At 39.0% G+C, this 24,039-nt stretch overlaps 1 protein-coding gene and 1 long non-coding RNA gene across 4 annotated transcripts in view; one reads left to right on the top strand and one right to left on the bottom strand.

Moving 5' to 3' along the window:
• The window catches only part of PHACTR1 (phosphatase and actin regulator 1), a 300,892-nt gene extending 288,324 nt beyond the window's left edge, over nucleotides 1-12,568 (bottom strand). The window contains exons 1-2 of one of the 3 annotated variants that reach the window (XM_053945908.1): nucleotides 12,484-12,568; nucleotides 1,172-1,318 (exon numbers count right to left, since the gene is read on the bottom strand). In XM_053945908.1, coding sequence (XP_053801883.1) covers nucleotides 1,172-1,318; nucleotides 12,484-12,544 — 208 coding nt within the window. In that variant the 5' untranslated portion in view covers nucleotides 12,545-12,568. Of the gene's footprint in view, nucleotides 1-5; nucleotides 770-1,171; nucleotides 1,319-12,483 lie in introns of those variants that run through there. The other 2 variants (XM_053945894.1, XM_053945900.1) reach the window with 2 other exon arrangements.
• The window catches only part of LOC128789747 (uncharacterized), a 39,445-nt gene that overhangs the window by 547 nt on the left and 14,859 nt on the right, over nucleotides 1-24,039 (top strand). The window lies entirely within an intron of this gene.

Here is a 24,039-nt window from a genome sequence, read left to right on the forward strand (position 1 = left end):
CTCACAGCACGGCTGCATCGGGACTTGGTGGGATGTCTAACGGCGCATCCCTTCACCTCCTTGCCCTCTTTCCTTGGGCAAACCCATTACATAAAGCGGGATGGTGTGCCACACACCTTGACAGTTTAAAATGCCAAGGGGACTGAGGAGCCTGCACTCAACGTTTGAAACTGACCATCACTCAAAGCCCGGGGCTCGCCTTCCTAAGTCGCTTCGGCAGGTCTTTGACAAAAATGTGACCATCTGCAAAAACCAGACACTCCGTTTTCCGGCTGCAAAGTGGGCTTGGTGTTTTGTGGCATCTCTGTTCCTCTGTTTAGCAATCAGCTCTTTAGGTAGACCTTCTTACCCTGTGGTTTATAGGCTGCCTGCCACGTTAGGTCTCCAATTTCTGTTGGTTAGTGTAATATAAATAATTAAAAATGCTATTTTAAAAAAGTGGGTAGCACAAAAGTACTACATAAAGTAAGAGTTAGACAGTTAAAATATGTGCCTAAGACTGTACTAGCTCATGTTATTTAATTCAGGGCTTTTAGAAAAAAATCAAAACCCACTCTGCTTAAAGTCACTAAGTTATCAGTACTTCCGAAAGCTTTTGTGTTGGTCAATTTCAAAGAGAAAAAAAGACCAGGGAAGGAATGCTGGGGCTCACTAACTCTGAAGGCAGTGATAATAACACTAGTTGGTTGAATTTTGAAGGACAGCTCTCTTATTCATTCGTGCAGAGTCAAGAGTTTTCTGTTACGTTTGCCAATTAGTCCTATTGCGGTTTTGGGTTGTGCTGCATGTTCTTCAATGGTGGTAACATTGAGTTTAGCTCAAATCTGCTGTTAGCTGTAATCCCTTCATAAATGTTCTCAAGAACTTTCATGTTTCTGGATGCCTGGAATGGATAAGATATATTTTGTTTGTAAATCAATTCTGTTTTGGTGTGATCTCACTAGCTCACCCTGGCTAAAACAGAAAAAAAGTTTTAGTTAGCACTTGCAGGAGAATTTTGAAAATGATCTCTGTTCATACATATGCAGGTGCTTGTAGTTAGATAGCCTTGGCATCTTTTTGGATGTCTGGTGAACCACCACATCGCTTGTACATGAGGAGGTACCATCTGCATCTCAAAAAGAAGTCTTTAATTAACAGCATATGCTGTTTGGGGAAGGTGTGGTCTTACCATTATCAAGGTTGAAGCAGATCCGAGCTTCTTCCAAGTAAGGGGTGTCACTCTTAGACCGGAGTCTTCTGATGGGTCTCCGGTCTATGTCATCCTCAGAAGTTGCTGTCACCAGAGTGGGCACAGTGAGAAGAGTTGCCCGACGAGCTGGTAAGAAGAAATAAATGAAGATGAGAATAGGAGGAGAACAGAAAAATGGAAAGGGGGAGAAGGAGGTAGAAAAAGAATAACAGTAATTTTAAAAAAGACTAGAAAAGAGAAGAGAAGAGAATCACTCAATAGAAGAGATGATCTGTAGCAGGTAGTAGAACAGGCTTCTTGCTATAAGGTCCTTGCCTTATATTCTACATGCTGCAGAATTTAAGGGCTGGACTGAATGATACCAAGAAAAGATTGCTGTCTTGTGTGCCCCAAAGACACAGGTTACAGCTCTGTTGCTGCCACAGATTGCTTGTTCTAAGTTCCTAGTTTCGCCACTAAAACAATTATTTTCTCAGCTTTTCAACAGCTGCAGTCTCTCTTTTCCTGAATGCTGTTTTTGAGTAGTGGAAATATTTAAGTGGTTAGTTAATTTGCACATATCAGTGGAAGCTGTACTTGGAACACATGATGTGATTATTATTCTTAACAAGATGCAAACTATTCAAAAAATTAATTTCTTGCTGTCCCATCTTGAGCATTTAAAATTAACAGGTACTTTTTTTGCTCTTGATCACTTTATGTCTTAATTTCTTAGTTGTGGAGCAGGGAGAAACATAATTTTCATCCAGTAGGAATTTTGTGAACATATAAATCGATTAATATTGTAAAGTATTCATATACTTTAGTGAACCACCAGTGAAAAACCCATGAGGAGAGTATCTTCTGAACAGGATTTAAATGGCTTGGGGCCATGCATTCAAGGAGGAGAAAGTGAAATATTTAATACTGTCTCTGCCAGTGAGCACTGCTTCACTGATGAAGCAAATGGTAGGATAGTAAAAAATTGCTGTCATCATGCAATTAGGAGCCCTACTATAATCCACATGTATAAGACGACAATTAATGTTGAAGAGGCAACCTTCATTTGGGCATTGCCTAGGTATTTAGCTCCAGACCTTATAGCCTTGATAAGGCCCCTTAAATGTAGGTGTTTTATACGTGAAATGTAATTATGAGTGGCTGTTGAATGCTTTGGGCACTGAGCCTGTAAATTACAAATCACAAAGAGAAGAGCCTCTATAAATATATCCACCTAAACTCTCTCTGAGTAGGTAAAGATTATCACAAATGCTAGTTGGGATGTGGCTGATCATTGAAATCATGAGGACCATGCACAAGTACTTTCTCCTCCACCTCATATGTAATTGGAAAGAGAATTTCTGCTTGAAAGCCTGTCTTTACCTGAAATGTGGGCCTATTAACATTAACTACCATGTGGGACCCTATAAGAGCCTAGGAGCCTGAACCCTAAATGTTTCTTGCTGAGACATTATCTAGCATAAGCGTCTTTATCTCATGGCTTTTGTAAAGCATCACACTTCAAATAACTAACAGTGAACTATATTCTCCCGTTGGGACTGGAGAGCATGACTGATAGTGACTAAGAGCATATTCTGCAACCTACTAACTGTGATTCTTTATTTTTAAAGTTTCTTAGAGTTTCAAATGAGACCTGTCAATCAGTAGCTTTCAGATGCCTAAGATCTGACTAAGGTGTTAGGTGTGATAGCATATAATTAGTATGAGTTAACAAAAGCTGTCATGCTCTATTTTTCAATTTGCAGTATTATGTAGCTTACTAAACAAGTAAATCTGTGCTGCTGGAGGTAGAGGTTATTTCTGGTCTAACTTAACTTATTTTCTGTTTTTAAATAGATTTCTTTCAAGTTTTTGCTCATTTCTAACCTAGCATTTGAAGTAAAAGCAAAGGGCAGGAGTTGAAATTGATTTAATGGGGTCAACTATTTAGATTAAGCTAAAGTAAACACTGCAAATAGGCTGTAAACCATTCCTCCCTTCTAATAGGGAAGTACAGTAATGAAGATAAAAGAGAATGGAAAATTTCTATTATGGAAAATTTTGTGTACTGCATCTTCAAATTTACACTTAAGGAAGATTTCTCTATACAAGAAGTCAGTGTTGTAGAAGGCATCTCATAAAACAACCATGTAAAAGATGTGTCTTTTAAAACTGGCATGATCTAACTGTAGTTAAAGTCAGTGAAAGAGCACCCATGCATTTCAGGGCTAGCTGGATCACAGCACAGAAATATATCTGAAAAAAAAATCACAACACCAAACTAGACATACATTTATAGTAAACAGAGAATAAGAGTCAGCTTTTCTGTATAATTGTTTATAAATAATTATTACCTTTTGGGTCAAAATATTGGGATTTGGCTTGTATTCATTTTGACTGCAGGTAGGTGTATGCTAGAAAATGTTTCTTGGAGTAATCATTATGTATTACTTTGACAACCGTCATTATCTACCCTTTGTGTATATTACCAAAAGGAGTTTTCAGGAATGACTGGAAATTTTAAGTAAACATAGAAAACATTTCAGAGTAGGCTAATAAGTATTAAAACATTTTGCAATAAAAACCTAAGATCAATTCCAGAACTGAAAAGTATAGCTGATCACATTCTGGTATCTACAGAGTGACACTGAGTGTTTATGCCTGCCATGAATATAACTGTACACACTCTTTTCCAAATCCACAGCAATCTATTTCAAGAATGACTTGCCATACATTTTTTAGTAAAGCTGTCAGTATATGCCCAGTGTGACTCTTGGGCCCATCACAAATAACCCACCGGTATCTCCAGCTTCAGTTGTTCTCCACAAACCAGCTCAGTTTCTGGGACACACTTTTAGGAGATAGTTTTTCAGGAAAATTAGGAAGTATCCTCTTGAAGGTCTTGGAGCAATGGAATGACATTACAATACACATTAAGGGACCCGCTTACTCTGCGAATGGATTTGAGACCAGTGTCGAAAAGCTCAATTTACAGTTCAATACACTGTAACAGCATGTGGAAGAGAAATAAGTAATTCTGTTAAATTCTTTCATTCTATTTTCATTGTTCCTCATAGGCTTACACTCCGATTGGCACATTGCAGCAATGTCTTCTCTAGTATTTGTTAGAAAGGGAAAAAGTTGCTTATGAAGAGAAAAATATCTTAAAACTATAAATGCTGTAATGCACATCATGTGACATGTTAGAATTGATTATATATAATCTCCCATTTGTTTGTCTTAAAATATCATACACTACCAAACTGCAACACAAGTATGTATTTGGGAGAAGGGAAAGTAAAATATGTAAATTTTTGTATAACAAGTTTAGAGGCATTTTTAACATATAATTTCAACATGTTTAGTTAGATCTATAGCTGGTCCCAATTTTTGAATACTCCTCAAAATTACTGAAAACATGAAGGGTGGTTTGCAAAGAATTTTTGATGCCTTCCATTTTTTCCATTAAGATACTTTCCCACATATTTTAATAAAAATGTTAGTAGTAATTTTTGTTTGCCAAGAACTACCATTATGTTTTGAAGAGTTATAATATTGATTTTTTTAGGAGTTGTGTTATTTAGGGGAAAAAAATTAATTGGAAAAGTTTTAGAGGTGAAATGGGATCTTCCTAAAAATTAATTAAAAACTAAAATTAATTGGAGAAAACATGGAATAATTGTTTAGATTTTTCCATACACTTTTACCAATCAGCCTGTATTAAAATAGCTCATTGGTGACACAATTGGTGACACAAGTACCCTGGTCATTTTTGACTCAATAGGGTCTTCACCTAGAAAACCTAATTTGTAGAGTACATTTTGACCTCAAAATATGATTATTTTTATCTTAGTACAAGTAAAGTGCTAAAACGTTTCTTGTAGATGTCTAGATGTAGAAAGGGTGTGTTCCTAATGCATAGAATCACAAGCAGCTTCAAATAACACTGAAATAGCCACAAGGGGGATGCTGGTTCACATCAGAAATCTTAAAGGCTTTTCTGAGGAAAACCTTGTTTCTCAGGGTAAATTTTTTACGACTTTGTAAAATACCTATAAAAATATTTTAATTGCAGTCCTACTCTTGCTGATTGAATAGGATCCTTCTTCCTTGCTGCTTTTTTTTGCTAGAGAAACATATGAGATCTTACTCAGTCCTCCTTCATGCTTCTGTGGAGAGGGCTCACCATGGCATAAAATATCTGCATGTAGATAATGCATGCAGAAATGTATTTTTGGCTAAATGGAAGCTTTAAAAATATGAGTTTGGGTACATTTTGATTCATCTCACACATGATACTCCTTTTGTGCTACAGAAACATTATTAGGCTGTGAATATTCTTCCTTAAAGACAAACCAGGCAGTGGGTTCAATTGAACATTTACCACGAAAAAAGACCTTTTGGTCTGGTTTAATGCCACTTCACTTTATCAGTTTCATTTAAAAGAAGATGAAAGGACAACATTTGAAGGATTAGATTTGGGAAATGGAGTATGAGTGGCAGGAGAGGCAGAGAGTGGAACATGTGGAGAGGACATAATTTGTTATTTATGAAGAAAGACTTATAGGCTTGTGTCTCCCACATAAACACAGAAGCACATGCATATGGATTGCTCCATGTCTCTAAAGCAAAGCTGTTGAAATCTGTCTTGATGGACATCAGTAATCTGAAACAAAGTACCTGGATACATTGTATTCAACCACAGGCCCAAGGGTTGCAAACAACAGTACCCATGCAAAAGGATATCCACATTTATGCACACATTTATTCTGCTGGTTTGTGGAATTTGCGTAAAAAGTATGCACAATACACTTAATTAGCATTTTTTGTATGTTTTAGGTGAAACTTGCTTGTTTCTCTCTGTCCAAAGGCATAGGCTGTTCTGAAATTCTCAATAATTGGGATATGCCAGAATAGGAAGTGGGGAAAGAATTCTAAAAAGGATGAGGAAAAGGTTGATGTTGATCAGTTTCTTAATGTTATATAAAGGTAGGGACATTTTATTAAGAATGCACATTCAATGTTACTAATTCTTCTGATATTGATGTCAGTCTAAGAACTAGTGATATCACATAAATAAAATAGACCTGGAAGCTATCATAACTTTGAAAATATGTTAACATATTGGATGGATTAATCATAACATTTTGGGGATAGAGGGACATCCAGAGTGGAATAATTCTGGATTAGGATCTGGGGATTCTGCAGCAACATGTTTTTATAAAATACTGGACCCAATTTTATATGCAAAAGCAGAAGGAAAGTAGCAATGAAGAGTCAGCAGTGATTAAATCAAACATCTAGAATGAATCAGCACTGATTGAATTAAAATAAATGAGCAAAAAATGAAGCACAGTGAATTAATATTGTGGAAACACAGAGTAACAGAAAAATGTGGAATTAAAACTATACCTGAGAGTGTTTTATTAAACCTTATCAAGAAGAATGATTTCCTGAAATCTTTTGAGCAATCATGGCCTATGTGTCTATACAAACTTGTTACCCCTGCTGTATGTACTATGTTTTTATTTCCGTATTTTTTTACTTTCCATTTTTTATTAATTCATGATCCTAGTGAGTGTAAGTTAATCAAGTAAATTACATGAATGTTGCAACCAGTAAAAGCATACCTAATGTAAATCTGTCTGTAACTTATTTATAGGTAAAATGGATAGCTTAAGATAAACCTGCAAGAGGGCTTTGTTCAGTTATTTAAATAGGCGCAGTGTATCTTACCAAATGGCCTAGCAAGCAACTTCAAGGAATGTAGCAAAATCTTCAAAATAATTAACACAATTAATTTTAAGTTGGTGTGCCCTGCTGGTGCAAAAGGATATAAGATATAAGGATATAGGATATAAGTGGATGCACAGCTCTCCAGGAAGTTAGAAACTATTCTATTGAGTCAGAAGTCATGTGAGAGTTGAACTCAAACTCCCTGTTCAAGAGACCTGAGAGTCCCACTGTGGTGCAAAGGTGGATGCCTGCAGCCCAGAGTGGCATCCTGACACCGCACTGTGCCGCCCATGCAGTCAGACTGGTGTGCTGTTGCTAGAGGCACCAAGAGAGGGTGAGTCTTGGGCCCCATTCCATCAGATCACGGCTGCAGAAAAGTGCTATGTGCTGTCTGTGATGGGCAAATCCCCTTTTATGGTGGTACCTAAAGCCTTCACTTATAATGTACTGGGCAGGAATTATTCTTATCTCAGAGTTCATCCAGGTGCTCAACCCCCTTGTATACAATGGGAGGGAGGGAGGGGTTCCTCAGGGAGGGGTTCCTCAGTTCTTAATCCTGATGGAGTCTAGGTGAAAGCCAGGTACCAACATCTCTGTGTGCACTCCCTGCACAGAGTTTAGTTGGCTGTGCTCAAGGCAGGCTCTTTGACATGGTACAGCTGTTGGAGAGAGTGGTTTAAGAGGCCCTGACCAGCTTTGAAGCTTCTTGAGAAAGAAGCAAGAAGCCTCAACATCTGCTTTCTCCCTGATTTTGGAGTTACACTAACACTGTGGCCACTGCCCATTTGCTGAGCAAGGCTTCAGCTATGCCTGTGGCTGGCTACATTCCTCACTGATCCACATCCAGACTGCTGACTTCATGTCCTGCTTAGTCTCATGCCTGCCTCATCATCCATGGACTTGTCTGATGGTCTGGACTCCTGGCTAAACTTGGTGTCTCTCACCAGACCTGCTTGGCTTGTGTGCTGCCATGCTTTACCTCTCCTAAGTGAAGCTGCTGCCTCTGCCTGTTTTGGTGTCTCTGGGTTCATTTTCCCTTACATAGCTGCTCACTTCTGCTGCTCAGTGCCTGCCTGCTCAGCTCTGTCAAATGTGAATTCTTTCTTTGCATACCCAAAAACATAATTTTTATATAGAACTTCAAGATTAATGATGTCTCCAAAGCAGGCTACAGCCGAGATGAGATCTTCATTTACAGCTTTGGATGACAGCTTTACCCATTTTTGGGGTAGTTACTCCCTTTTCTGAATTAAATTACCATTTTCTGAATTATTTTTCCATTCCTTTATGCAAACAAATGCCATTAGCACAGGCGTCTTTCACTCAAGTTCACTGTCTAGGCTTTCATAATCAGTATAGAGGCAAGACTTATATATTAACCCAAGGAAGATATCTAAGATTAGGTGAACCCTAAAAAATTTTAAAATTATGTTTTTTCTGATATATGCTAAGCTAGTTAGAACTCTTAGGTGGAAACATCTTCACTGAAGTCACCTAAGGGATAAGTGAGCTAAATCCTATTCCAGGCCACATTACATACTTTCCGCCCTTGCAGCTGAAAGCCATGATAGATTTGTATTTAGAATACATTTGCAGCCAAGAATAACCAGTATCTTCCAGATATTTCAAGAGAAGGCTTTTTTGAAAATTAAAGTCCGGCTTCATGCTTAGATTTCAGATTCAGGCTTTCCAAGGGCAAGAGGCTGGATCCAAGGGATCACAGTCCTTTCTTTCCTGTTTCTGATTTGTAGATGCGTCACCAGGCATTACGCACTTGGCAAGGACATCCCACCAGCTCCTAGATTCCAACATACAGTACAGAAGAGACAGTCAGGAGGGCTGCAGAGCTTAGGATATTTCTGGCTTGTGTTTGAAGACTACAGCCAGCTGGCTTCATTTACCAAGTTTTCTAAATCTAGCTAATCGTACTGGCAGATACAGCTTTTGTGACTTTTCCATCCCCTCCTGCTTCACTTTCCTTGAAGGAAACAGGGAACAGCTGTTTGAACAGCAGATACAGCCTGAACAGGCAAGCATTTCTCTGCTCTGTGCTCAGCCCATGGAAGTGAGGTGATGGCTGCTCCTGCAGAGGAGAGGATGGGAGAGGTGGCAGCTTGTAAAGTAACACCTCTCTCCTCCTACCCTAAAACAGCAAAGGCAGTTTGCATCTTTCTGCAGGAGTGGGGGCAAGGCATGGGCGTTAGTGCAGGCAGCAAAGCATAGAGAAGTGATGGGTTAGTTGCAGGAGGATAAAGCCCTGTCTCAGTCTATTTGTTGAGGTCAGAGTATCACACATTCAACTGCACAAGACCCCAGGCCAGGTAGAATTTGATGTCATCAGTTGTCAATGTCATCACTGCTCTTTGAGTTCTTTCCCAACATTGTGCAGTCGTATTCCTTCCCTTCTCTTCCACCCACAAGGAATGACTAGAAATGAGAATGAGTGCTTTACAGCTGCCATTTGTAACATTGTCATGTCATTAATGTGAAAACACTGGAAATATTTTTTTCTTGATCTGGAGTACTAAAGGGCAAAGATCTTCAAATCTCACAGAAGAGCTGAGTGGGTCAAAAACCCTCATTCCACATTTTGTAAACAGAGCACTTTGTAATGCAATAACTAATAATATAACTACACTACTAATAATACATATACTGTTTTTTGATGTTGTTTCTAATTAAGTGGCAGAATACTGTAGTCTTCTTTCACTCAGTTCTTATTGCAGTGTTAATGCATATACACATGTTGTTTGATAGTGTGATTTGCTAATAGCGTCATGCTATTATATCAACATCAAATAGTTACTTGCAATCCCATCAGGCAGATCTGTTGGCAATGCTTTCTTGCAGACCTTTTATTCAGTTCCATACTAGCTACTTGAGCTATGCTATTTATTGCGGATGAGTGCCTCACATTCTGTGTGTTTTGGGGGCGGTTTCTGAAAGTTAAAGCTAATGCAGTTGTCCTGTTTCTCAGAAAGTGGAGAAGGAAAGAAATATGTTGGTTTTGCCCATGTTTGGAAATATCATGCTGTTATCTCATATAAAAGTGCTTGTTTTTCGGAAGACAGTCTTAAAATTTGGCATAAAGTACAAGGGCAACAGGAGTTAGCAGAGCTGTATAGGCAGCATGAATACACACTCAATAGGTTTGAGTTCCTTGTTCTGTACTGGGGGTAAAGCAGCTGAGAGGAAGGGGATATTTAGAAGTTTGGGGCTAAAGATAGTGATAAAGGCATTTACTGCAGAAAAGCTCAATGATTTTAATTCTTCCAGAGGCTTATTGTTTGGCCTGCTGACCGTCTGTGGCACCTCAGAGAGGCTCAGTGAAGGCCTCCTGAAACTTCTCTCTGCATAGGCCATATTTCATCTCACATCCTATTGCCTCTGCAGTTGTTCATCTGTTCTTCCCCTCAAGCACCTCTCCTCTTGCCAGGGGGCTGCTGTGATGCAGCATTTGAGAATGTAAAGCAGAAGCATTGTCTCTTCTATGCTCAGAGCAATTTCCCTTCTGGCACTGAGCTTGTTGAAGAGCAGCTGACCTCAAGCACAGAAATAGGAAGAGGGGAGGTTACTAGAGTTTGGGGAAGAGGCCTCACCTCAAGCATGTAGAGGTAAGAGATGCAAAGGGCAGGAGCTGTGGGAAATGCAGTAAAAAGAGCAATGAGAAAGGTGAAAAGTGGAAAGAGACAGAGCCTAAGTGCAGCATGGCTTTTCTGTCAATGTTTCTAGTTGTGGAGGTAGTTAGGGTGTGGGACGGGGAAGCATGTAATTGGTGACTTTCACGAAACATTCCCCAGCAGGGAAACAAAAAATCTCCAAGTCTCAGTGCTAATTCCTATTTGTTTTGGCCAAGGGATAGAAGTTCACATGACAGATCTAGAGGTCAGCCCCTTGCTAATGACATTTGTATCAAGGAATACAGGTCTGCATAATGAACTTCTTTCCTTGTTTTGCATTTAATAACTGATCAGTATAAGCATTTCTATATGTCCTAACAATATAATTTCTCCAAGTATGGGTAAGATAATGTTTTTTCACTCTTTCCTGCTTGGATATAGTTACAGTGAAGGTGATCTGCACAACTCTTACTAGTCACCCTGTGCACATGACTGTAATAGACTTTCATTGCATGATCACATATTCTTTCTTCCACAGCTGCCTCTGTATGTTGCAGTGCACAGGGCATTGGGATGCTGTTGATAATTTGCTATAGTTTGTAAAGCAGTAAAAGATGTATATTCCTGAATTTTAGTTTCAATGGAATAGAAATGGTTTGTTCCCATAGAGATATCACAGAATAGTTATGGTTGGAAGGGATCACAGGAGGTCATCTAGTCCAGCCTCTCTGCTCAAAGAGGGTTGAAGAACATATTTCGAAATTAATTCTGTAGCAATGCGCAGGTGTTTGTTGCATTTTAGAGATAGAGATAAAAACCATCAAAATCAATCATTGCTCTCAGCGTTTTTTCCCCCTGATTTTGTGGTGCTTAGTATTTGCTTCTCTTATTCAATGCAGGAAGCTGCATTGTGACAAAAAAGGCTTTCTGCAACTGGTACAGATGAAAATGTATCACAACAACTGAGACAGCAGCTAAGCAACACAGCATGTGTTAGGCAGCAGCACCCCAGCTGAGCCAAAGGTCAGAGGTGGTACTGCTCCCCATTATCCTGGGATGGTGGCATCTTGTGGATGGATTACATCTTGCTCTGGGAGAATAGCCTCCAGAGGGAAGGCCAAACTCTGTTGTCCAGACTTTGCATTTGATTAGCAACCAGTGAAATTAATAGTGGAAGAAAAATGGATCCCATTTTCAGAAAACAGGCAGTATGTAGGAACAAAAATGGCTGATAGAGCTACTTGGCTCTTACAGTTTTCTTGAATTTAATATGGCATTTAAAGTTTAAGGAAAAAAACCCCTTCTCTCTGAAATTGCAAGTTTTCTCCAAATATAGAGCTAGTGGGAAAAATGTGAACTGACTTTACCAAAAATATCATCTATGTAGTGAACAAGCCTCAACTACGTTAAAGCAGTGGATCTTGGTTTCTCACCCTTCCCTTCTTACCCTGCTGCTGCTCTGTGGGGGACAGCATTTCACAGGGGACAATAAAGACCAGTGAGAGCTGCTGTTTGCAAACCCTCTGGGGGGCTGCCTCAGGGCTTTCCCAAACCAGTTTTTCCTGAAAACATCACCTTACCATCCTGTCAGGGCTGAGAAGAAAAAGGAGGAAGGGAAAGGACACCACAGGCTTACTCAGCAAGCTGTGGGCCATTCCTGTCTCCTCTGTCTTGTCCATTTGGGTTCTGCAACACCAGAACCTGTATCTTGGCAGCTCTTTTTGCTCCCACAGCACATGCAACATCTCTCACAGCTCTTCCTTATCCTCTGAGAGGGCAGATAAACCCCACCATTACTCTTCTTGTAGTCCCTTTTAAAGGCCATGCATTTTGAAGGCCTTACCCTGTGCCCTCTCAACACTTAAGTATGTCGATCACTGGCCCCTATCTGGCCATATACATTTTAACTGTACAGTAAAACTAGTAATTTTCTGAGTCAGTGCCAGAGTTTCTTACCTTGGGCTCCTTGACTGTAAAACAGTCTGTGAGCAGACTCGACATCCAAAAAGTAGTCCATTTTGAAGGTGCTTTGTGTATGATATTCCGGTATGAACGATCAGTCAGATTCCTAGAAAAGATTACAGAGATGTCAGAGAAAAAAGCTGGTGGGTTTCTTTGTGGAAAGAACTGTATAGGCAGTCACTAAAGTACTTCATCTGGCATATTAGGGTCAAAGTATTTTCAAGTCACTATTCATAGAACTTCATAAGCATCCTTTTCTATTTTAGAAAGTTTGGTTTAAAACCTTGTCTAAAAACAAAAAAGAAAAGTGCTACGGCAGTATTAGCAAGATTCTTAGTATCTTCCTAGTACAATCACCTGTATTCTAGTCACAGTCTCCATTTCTTAAGACACATACTTGGATTCATCTGCCTGTTACATTTGCTCTTAAAGAGAAAATCAGAAAAGCTCAGGACAGGGACCTCCTTTAGCCAGATTCACAGCCAGCGCCTCCGAGTTGGCACTACTATAACAGACTACATTAAAGATTGCATTCTTGCCACTTATGCCAAAATGCTGCACTAGGAAGGAAGACACAATATTCTGGATATTTCACTCCACCTAAATGGATCAGAAGCCAACCTTGCCTTTCCCCTCTTCTCTTGCTGACCAGAAGTAGCAACAGAACATTCCACCATCAGTTTTAAAATATGTGGTAAGAGCAATCATTAAGAAATGGTAGGCTACTCTTAGCACTGTTTTGTAGCTAAGGTTCATATTTTTGGCATCCTTTTGAATCACAGATCTGCCGAGATCCTGGATTACCACTCTCCAAGCTGTACACTGAATTGTGTTTGCCTATGCCCGGCAGAGTTCTGGAAAGATATTGTGACCCTTTTCCAGCTTCATTACTACCTTCTGCATTTTATTTTACTCCTTAAAACTCACATAGAAAAAACAAGATTTGCAGAAAACACACAATGCCATTCTCTCACCCACATCACAGTTCACCCCAGCATATAATCATAAGCATGCAAACAACCCTGAACAACATGTATTTTAAGACAGATGGACAAAAATACCTCTAGTCCTTTTCCATGCAAACCTAACAAAAAGGTTTGAGGCAGAGAGTCTGATTCTTGCTTCAAGTAATTCCTTCAATATTGCTGTGGAAAGTCAGGAAACTAGGTTTCCAAAGCTTTACCTTTTTCCTTTGATTCAATTCTCATCAATCAACATGCAGTCCTTTTAAAATTCAGAAGTCTGTCCTGATGAGAAAACTTTTACGTTCCACAGCAATTCACTTTACTGTAGCACTCCCAAACCAGAAATGATACTTACTGCAGAGTATCAAGGGCTGTCTGGCAGTGGTGTAAGCTCCAGTAGTTTCAAGGAGGGTTTCTTTGATCTTACTAAATGTCCTCAGTGTAAGCAAACAATTTTGATTGTTTGATTGGAACTCTGATGAATAATGCATAACGTCAACTGGACTTCCTTTATCAGATAAAAATGGCCAGGAGATGTTGTTACTTAGCAACAGGAGGTGACACTACGTTCATCTCCCCCACTCCCCCTCGCCCTTCGTACTAAAAAATTAAGCCCCTGGTTTTGATTTGATAAAAACTTTCCCAAGGAAAAAAAAAAAATCTGTATCAAGTTTCCTTAAGATTTTGTTTTATACGCCGATCTTCCTTGTTGCATCTCATATTCTGAGATATTTTTAATGTTTCATAATAGTTACATTTAAATGTAACATTGTGTTTTATCTAATAATTTGCTTTCACTAAGTAAAATACCTGCTTACTCCATCATTTACCATATGAGTAATGAGATTGTTTTGCTATGAATATAATGCAAATAACATCTTGAGAAGAGATTCATTTCTTATCTGGTACTGCTTGTTGGACAAGGCAGACAGAAAAAGCAACACACAAAATGTTCCAGTGATGCTATGAAATATATAGAATATTGAGAAACCTTTCCTATTACAGAATTCCTACTGCAAGTAATTCATTCATTCTTGAAGGAGCTCTAACATCTGATATAAGCATTCTCAAGGAATCGTTGCATTTCTGCTTAAGATACAGCCTTTTACAAAATACACAATGTAGCTTTTTGTAGGAAATGCACATTGACAAAAAGCCAAAGCACTGAAAGATTTAAAAAATAAATAAATAAAATCAGATGCAGAAGTACTTACCAGTGTTACTGACCTCTTTCCATCCTACTGTCATGGAATAAGACTAAGCAAATGCAACCCAGTCTGTGAGCCAGAAAGAACAGCTTCTAATTTTCACTTCAACCTCGAAATCAAGAGTACTGAATAGAGAAAGGTGACGGATCTGCTGTTTTATATTATGATGAAATGAAAGCTCTTAGCACAGATCTGAGTAGAACTGCTTTTTTTTATACTACATTAGCCTGCTAATTTGAGGAAAGTGAAAGGCTTTGTTTTACTGTCTTTTATCTGTTCTCTTTGCTACCCCCACAATTTAATTTGCATTTAAAATTATTCTTATGTCTCCACTGCACTCCAAGGTATGGAGCATTTTCTAATCACGATGAACGTTCAGTGTGGTTTTTTTGTGCAATGCCACTTTTATTCTGAGCCAGAAACATGGTGAGTAATTATAATTGCCAGCTATTTTCTAGAATGAAATACAGAGTGGTTGTCTGATGCAGTTTTTGATTTTTCCTTCATTTAGCAGTACATTGCAACAAACTACTCAGTCAAAGCATCAGTAAAAATATAAATCAAAGAGCACAGTGTCATGGCATGATAGCTTAAACATGCATATCCATAGACCGTGAAAGCAGAATGTGTTTCTACTGAGATCTTTCAATTATAATTTGCCTTTTAAAAGTTTAAAAGTGAGCTAGAATAGCTAATAAACTGAAATATAGCGGTTATCTCTATCTCAGGCTTATGCCTGATCTAGTTTAGTATTACTGAAGCTGCACATAGTTTTACTGAAGCTGCACATAGGAATCCTGATCAAGCCAGGCACTAGGGGCTAAGAAGGGCCATGCTATTAAGTTGCATGGGCATCCTTCACAAGAGGATCATGACCCTGCTTTTTCCAGCAGGTCTTTGAGAAGTTCCCCAAAGCCTTTTTGGAAGTGAGTAAGAAATTGAAGAAGGTGATGATAAAATGATCCTTTGATAAATTTAAACTCAGGAGTGCTGGTCAAGAGAAGCATCAATAAGCAGTCAGACCTAGTCTTCCTATTTTTGCAGATATTTTGCTCAAAGGGTCAGATATAAATGCCTTCTGAAATCCACTGTCACCAAACATTACTGGTGCTCAAAACTATGGATTCTTATAAATTGGATTTTCTTTTCAGTATCAGAAAACTCTATATGAAGTAGCATGGGATTTTTTGTTTGTTTTTAAGAAGAAAACCAAGAAAATTAATAAACCCTCAGAGTACAGGGATTTTTTTTTTTTTTTGAGCAAGTTAGAAAGTAAGAGTCCCCATGAAGAGTTTACTGCATGGCTTCCCATTCCTAAGACTTCTTATATTCTTTTCCAACACATCCAGACAGCATCAAAGATAGGGAGAAGCTACATGAACTCCGAGTCTGGTATGGCTGTTCCTACACTGGCACTCCACTAAATATAGTTGGATTGAGTAGGTGTCTCCCTGTGCCACCTTAGTGGTAGATGTGGTTTACCAAACTGTGTTCCTGTTTTCAGAGATGTGACAACTTTTTAATTCCTAAGGACAAATTAAAGCAAAAGCAATCCAAAAGAACACTGCAAGCTGCTTTCTTTGAATTTTGGAGAGTTGCTAGCACCTCCATCTTTGCATTTTGGAGGGTTTGTATTTGCTGTGGTGACCACTGAACAGTAGCTGTATAGCTATATAGTTATATAGCTGTCCAGCTGTCCCTCCAAGCTGACCTCTGATAATAATTGGATCAATTATATTATGGAACAGGGGCCAATTGCCTATTTAGCCCAGCTGGCTTTCTTTAACAGAAAACCAGGAAAAAAAGAAGGGCTGGCAGGACAGAGATTCAGAAGGAAAATGGAAGACAGGAATATCACTCACTCCAAGGATTACACCTGTTTGCAAGCAATATGGAATATTTTTGGCTTTTCCTTGGGACACAATCTCTCAGTCAGAAGGAAACAGAAAAATCTACAAGCTTGCAGGCTGGTGAATGTTTAATAGCACCTATTCTTTAGCCTTTGATGTATCCTCCTGATCCTCTTCTCTGTGTCCCTTTCAATATGCATGGTCGTCTTCAATCATGATTGGCAAGCAAAGTCATTGAAATCACCAGCAGCTTCTCTACTGACCATTGCAAGATCATCCATCTTGATACTTTCATCCATCTCAGGGATTTACATTTTATTTTAAATTATAGTGCAGCATTTCTGACAACTGCTAAGAGCTCTTTCCAACTAGGGAGCACTTAGCAACAAGAAAGGTAACAGCGCCTATGTATTTATATGCTTCTGTACCATTCATCATCATGAGGGAAATCCTTGCCAGCCTGATTGGAAAATCTCTAGGATAGTAGTGTGGGCTCAGATTTGATCCACAGTCCAGGAAGATCTCAGCCCTCAGAAACAGAAATCCAGTATATCCAGTTCAGTTGAAAAGCCTACATGTCTAGAGAAATGTGCAGATGAAACAGATCTGTTTCAAGCATGATCCCCAGATCAGGCTTCACATACCCCTGAGGCTCAGTGGGAAAGTTCTGCACAACTCTTGTGTAAAGCACAGTCCACTGAGATGTGTATTCTGACTTGGTTTCCAAAGAACAGCAGAGCGTCTCAGGGGACAGGACAGGGAAGGGCAGCAGTAGCCAGAACCAGAAACTGTACTCTCTAGCTCTCTGTTTTTCCTGTGCTCTGTTAAGGCCTGAAGCCAAACTTGCAAAACATCTGCTATTGACTGGACCTCTCGTCAGCATAGATCCCTGTTTAGGATAATGGGTGAAGTGATTTTGTAACATACACAGGAGTCTATATAGGACTAGACAGAGACTGAATGCTTTGTGAGCTAGACCATAATACCAACCAATTAAACTCTGCTAAAGAAACACTTGGAAAAAACCTATCACCCTTAGGAAAAATCTGAAGCCAAAATTCCTCGCTGTGAGCTTTAGTAACCTACTACATCACATTTGACTTTTTCCCAAATTAAAAAAGGAAAGCCAACAAAAAACCCTCCCAAATCTCAAGAGGAACATAATTGAACACTTGGCATTTAAAAGGAGTGAGAAAGGAGTGAGTAGCCTTCTGGTTCTCTAACAGTCAGATACATGTAGGCATTGGGCTGAGGTTTTTTCCTACCCTGAACTCTCTATTGAGCACATAACTGTTACTGTAATGACTCAGAGCCTTGAAAAAAGTCTGCTGCTGACAAACACTAATATTAACCTGAAAGAAAGTGGGAGAGAGAATGTAATGTGTGACTGAAGAAGTGTAGGCAAGGTGATTATTACAGAGAGTTGTTTCCTGAGGGATACATTCAGAATAAAGGAAGAATATAAAAGTTTAAGCCCCTAAGCTGTGAAGAATGGGCTTTTTTTAATTATAATGATTAGTCTCGTACTTAGATATGTTAAAAAGAGAGGATTGCTACCAAAATTAGGACACAAATGTCTTCTCTATTTCTTATTTGTAATGCAAGACAGATATTATGATGCACATAAGAAACACCAAAAGACAAAAATATTCAAATGAAGTTTACATATTTTTTACAGGGATAGAGACTAACATTGATGCTTTCAGAAGCTTCTACAAATTTTGTACAACTCCATTTTGGGATTTTTAGGCTGAAACCACATAGGAATTTAAAGAGAAATGTCCAGAAGAAGGTGCTTCCAGTTCCACACTATTTACTTTTAATGCTTCTGCCGTAAGTTATCAATATCCAGAAACATTAAAGAGAATGTAAAGGTAGCTCTGGCTCTTGATATCAGTGGAAGGTTTGGGCAGTGCATTCATAGCATCAGGGTCACATTCTTGTTATTTAGGTCCAGAGCAAGAAGTGCATGGATTCCAATGCAGAAGAGATGAGCTTGAAAGGAGGCAGCTCCAGCATCATGCATCATGAACAAGAAGTTCAAGAAGTTGCAAGTTGAGAAAATCTTTAAAGTGTTTTCATTGAGAACAAAGGTTACCTATCCTGCATAGTAAAAGCCTATTCTAAGATGATGTATGGCAGTTTGATACGCCTTCATTTGAGGGAGGAGAAGCTGAAGTCATAATTATATGATAAACAGAGAAGAGAGAATTTGGGAGAGCATGTACGTTAAAGCCTAGTCCTCTAGTCCTTATACAGGCAGAAATTCTTCTGCTTTAATAGACCTTCATCATTTTCCTCAATTACATGGCTGGATTTTGTTTGTTTTTTTTTTTTTTTTTTTTTTTCCCATAACAAACTACACAGGAATGGAAGAAAAGGAACTTTGTCTAGTTCTCTCCCACGGGCAACTTAGTGGAAGTAGTGAAACACAGAGCTATCTGTGGCAAGGAAAGTGAAGGAAACTAGTAAAATAGATAATTTGGATAAGCCTGCCTTCACTGCCCCACCAGCATTCAGCAGTTAAGAAGGTAGAGGCATTGCTTTTGACTTCCTGCTCACTTTCCAAGGAGTTCTGGCAAAGGAACTTTAAAAGGATCTAAATCAGCTGCTGGAAACAAAGACAATAAAATCATCCATCCTGCTGGGACTGAGCAGTCACAAAGCTTGAGCTATTCCCCTGCACAAGATAGTGTGGCTGGCCAAATATCAAAGAGGAAATTCCTTTATTTTGCACTAATACAGGTACTATCTCAGTCTTAACCTTCCTTGGAAGAAAGGAAAAACTGGAAAACTGGGAAACTGGAAACAACTGCATGCTTAGAGTCTCATGGTAGCATTTGAGAAATTGCACTGAAAGCAGATCATTCATAAGCCTGGTTTTAGTTGATTAGTGGTTTAAATGGGATAAACAATTCCAAAGTAACTGGAGCAGCTGGACATAAATACAGTAACATGATTACATTCAATAAAATTTTGAGACTTGCATTCTGGCTAGAACAAAATGAAGTAACTTTTTGCCAACTGCCTTTATGGAAGGCAAAGACATAACTACGAAGTATTAATGAATCCACAAGGTGTAGTTCTCAAATAACATGATTTGATTTAATATTCATAGGGCAGTGTGCATACATAGATAAATAATACATATCAATGCCAGTCTCTGAATAATTTACTGTAAAATCATAGAATGGTTTGGTTGGAAGGGACCTTAAAGATCATTTAGATCCAAGCCCCCTGCCATGGGCAGGGCACCTTCCAATAAATCAGGTTGCTCAGAGTTGCATCCAACCTGGCTTCGAAGATTTCCAGAGATAGGTCATCCACATCCAGTGCCTCATCACCCTCACAGTAAAGATTTTTTCCCTAGTATCTAATCTAAACTTCCCTTCTTTAAGTTAAAAGACAATTCCCCCTGTCCTATCACTACATGCCCTTGTAAAAAGTCCCTTTTCATCTCTCCTGCAGGCACCCTTTAGGTACTGGAATGTTCAGAATTCTCCATGGACCCTTCTCTTCTCCAGGCTGAACAATCCCACCTCTCTCAGCCTGTCTTCATAGGATAGGTGCTCCAGCCCTCTCAGCATCTTTGTGGCTGTCCTCTGGGTTTGCTCCAACAAGTCTGTGTCCTTCTTATATGGGGTGCTCCCAACCTCCTTTCTTGTTTTTATACTGTGTTGTCCTCCAAAAAATTGCATCATTTTCTCTTATTGTTTGGTCTATGGTTTTTAAGATTAACCTTCCTGGTAAGACACATCAACAGTGACAGCTTCAGGGAAAACAGCCACCTATCTTATATGTCCTTATGTTGCTCTGGAGCTACTGAGGATCTGTATCTTTCACAATGGGAATATTTACAGGATTGTAATGAAACAGGTGAATATAACTGAAAAAATTGTCCAGATATCTTGAGAACTCCTGGACAAATTTTTCTGTACCTCCCTATTAAAGTTATTCCAGAGCTTACCTGTAACTTAGTTTGGATAAAATATTTTAATGTGCACAAGTTGAGTATTTTATATATGTAAGTATATGCAACTACATATTGCAGTGTTCTCCATGCTTTTTTGAAGAACTTGATCCTGCATAATGCAGGTCAAAAATTACAAGTACGGTAACAAGCCAGAGGAAACTAATTCTTTCTTTCTTAATTATAGTGAAACTGTAGTGCTGTCAAGTTAGTTCTGTCTGATATCAAAAGTATGGCTCAAAAGAGGAATATGTATTGCAGCTACATGTTCCATTAGCATGACGGGGGCTACTTAAGTTCTCCTGTCTCTTCAGACATGCCTTTCTGCCCACATCCTCCTCCTCCTTAACCATACATGGCAGGCTCAGGAGAGTACTTAAAACTTCGTGTTGCTCATTTTAAAGAATTTCTTCTTGCCTTTGAGCAATCCTTCTTTACACCTTCAGCAGGAATTTGTAGGACTAATACCAAATTTGCATTCCATTATGGAACAGCTAATGCAGATCCTCTTCTCCAGCTTCTTCAGCTTGACAAAAGAGGAGATCTTTTAATGGAACGTGAGACTGGAAATTGTTTCTAAAACACTACAGACAAGAACAGTCCAGTGTTTCGTGTTGGTTGCACTTGTTTTCAGTCAACCCTGTTGCAAAGAAAAATTGAGCATTTTTTCTGTTGCCCAAATTTTACTAATTATTAGAGACACAAGAGCCAGTGTCTCAGTGAGGTGTATCCCCATGAACTGACACAACAGTGTGTCAGGCAGACTACAAACAACAGCCCTGACAAATGACATTTCATCATCTATGAGTGGTCTCCTCAAAATAACATTCAGTGTCTGCTCAGTGCTCCATAAGGTGATGAGAAATATCAATAAAACATTGCCCTTGGGAGAATTAAGAAAAAAAGGTACTTGTGGCACAGTGCAGAAGTCAGACTAAAAAAAATAATGTCATGGTGCTTCTTTAAAAACTTACTAAAAATCAATGGAAATTGAACTTAGATTACAGTCGGTAAGTACGCTTCCTCAGTTTCAATCCTTATGAAGCAGATTCTTCTCTTGTGGACTACCTTCTGAAACACAAAGTTGTATTATTTAGCCTCTTGATTGACTCTCATCTGCATATTGTGCAGTAGTAATTTCTAAAGCATTTTCATTTTTCAGTTAGCGAAGCCAGCAAATGTCTCTTGTATGGCACACACACCATCCACACAGGATTTCCATCAGGGACATGAATGCCAGCTAACTGCACAGCTGGCATCCTGCTGCTGGTCATGTTTGGCATGAACAACAGCTTTAACATCGGATGGCTGCAGGCTTAAAACACACACTGAGATATGTGAGTAGCACCTCTGAGCTTTTTGACACAATCACGTGGAAATTCAAATCATAACTATAAATCCAGGGCTTGCTTTCAGTTGATTTCCAGTAGTTGAGCCAAGTGGATGTTAGAGTGAGCAAATTGGAAAGCCTGGTCTGACAAGCAGGTCTCACACTGGTCCTGTTGTAATGGGAGTGTGCGCAGCAGTAATTGCGGGACGAGTTACGATTGCAGCAGATTTGCAGACACTGCCTGGGAGGAGGGGTTGTGGTTATAGCTGCTGTGTTGCAAAAGGAAATGAGAAGCTCTGAGCAGCTGTGGAATTACAGCCCTGAAGCTACAAAGATGCATGTTTTGTAGAGGTCAATGTCTCTGCAGAGGTGAAGGTGATGCCTGGTCTGTTAATGTAGACACCAAGCATCTTTTTGAGAAATACGACTTTAATATTTCCCCCTCCCCTATAAAAGTATCCCAGGGTAATAATAACAATAAAACCCCCTCCCCCCAGTGTTTTCCTTTTAAACACATCAAGCATCAGAAAAACTGTCATTTCAGACCAACTTCTGCCCATCCCTATGGCAACTAATGGAAGCATTTAATACTATATATACAAAATGTAATTTGCTCCCCCGCCATCTCTAGTTATACCCTTCTTTTTATGCTAAAATTGCTCCATGACGCCTACAATGTTTGGAAAATGCTTTTGAAGTGACATGCATCAGAGGTTCAACGTCACTGAAAAAAGCTCAAGTGACCAATTAAAAAAATATTGATTTTGAAAAAGCAATTGTGGAAATTAGCAAAGGCCAAAAATATCTTTTCTGAACAGTCATATTTGTAGTCTTGGAATGCCCAGTATTAAAACTTACAATGTCTTTGGAAAAGAAGGAGGGAGAGGAGAAATCAAGCATTGATTATCAAACCAGAAAAAGTGACAGTATTTAATATTTTCGCAAGCTCCAATCCCTTTCATAGAAATAGTTTTTAAAGTTATGAAGCAGTCTCTGGAAATCCTCCCTCTGCCTAGCCCCTTACAGCTTTAGAAGTTACTTAAAGTCAGCTTGAACTCGGGGCTTAAAATAAAAATAATGAAAAGATAGAAATAATATGGATTTCTTTAATCTCCTTTTCAGAAGGGAGGGATGTATCCATTGCTTACAGCTCTATGTTACAAACAGTTCTCTGTTCTGTAACAGGGAACATGCTTACAGTTATTTGGTTGTCCAGATCACCTGACTTGTTCTCTGTTCCTTACAGCTTTGATCTATACCTGTTTCAGGGCTGAACACCATACAGTAAAATCATTATTAAATGCAAGGATACTAGATTACTTCATTCTGTTACCTCCTTTGAAATAGTCAGACATGCACAAAAAGACATCTCAAGTAGGCCAGCTTTAAAGAAATAAAGCTATTTTTGTAATATATAAACATATAGATCCACATATAAATTTATAAATACTTAGCCAAATGAGTCAGGCAAGAAGAGAGCTATTGTGTGCTAATACACTGTCTCTGTCATTGTTACAAGAATAACAGAAACTCCCAGGTTATCAGAATGTCTCCCAGATATCTCAAGTATTGATTTCAAGTGTGTAGAGGACCCACTTAATTAAACTCAAGAGACAGGGTAGCTCTGCTGTGGCCTGAGTTCTTATATCCTTATCATAGTGCTCTGCAAGCAAGAGGTCTTGCAACAATCACCAGTTGGCAAGGACAGATATCACCTACAGGCTAGGCTGAGCATCTTTATAGAAAGTAGTAGATTTAGAGAAAACATTAGAAGTTATGCAGAATTTTATGCTTCTTAAAGATGCCCTGCATGAAGAATAAAGTGAGATGTACCAATTTACTTAGGATAATGCTTTTTACAGTATTTCTTCTGGAATTATAGAATCATTAAGGTTGGAAAAGACCTCCAAGGTCTTTGAGTCCAACCTTTGATTGAACACCACCCCTTGAACTAAACCATAGCACTAAGTTCCATGTCCAGATGTTTCTTGAACATCTCCAGGGATGGTGACCGTACCATCTCCCTGTGCAGTCTCTTCCAATGCTTTGCCACCACTTTAGTGAAGAAATTTTTCCAGATGTCCAACCTGAACCTCCCCTGCTGGAGCTTAAGGCCATTTCGTCTTCTCCTGTTGCTATATGCTTGGGAGAAGAGACTGACACCCACCTTGCTACAACTTCCTTTCAGGCAGCTGTAGAAAGCAATGAGGTGTCCCTCAAGCCTCCA

The sequence above is a fragment of the Vidua chalybeata genome, chromosome 1 (assembly GCF_026979565.1).
Source record: "Vidua chalybeata isolate OUT-0048 chromosome 1, bVidCha1 merged haplotype, whole genome shotgun sequence".
Classification (NCBI taxonomy): Eukaryota; Metazoa; Chordata; class Aves; order Passeriformes; family Viduidae; genus Vidua; species Vidua chalybeata.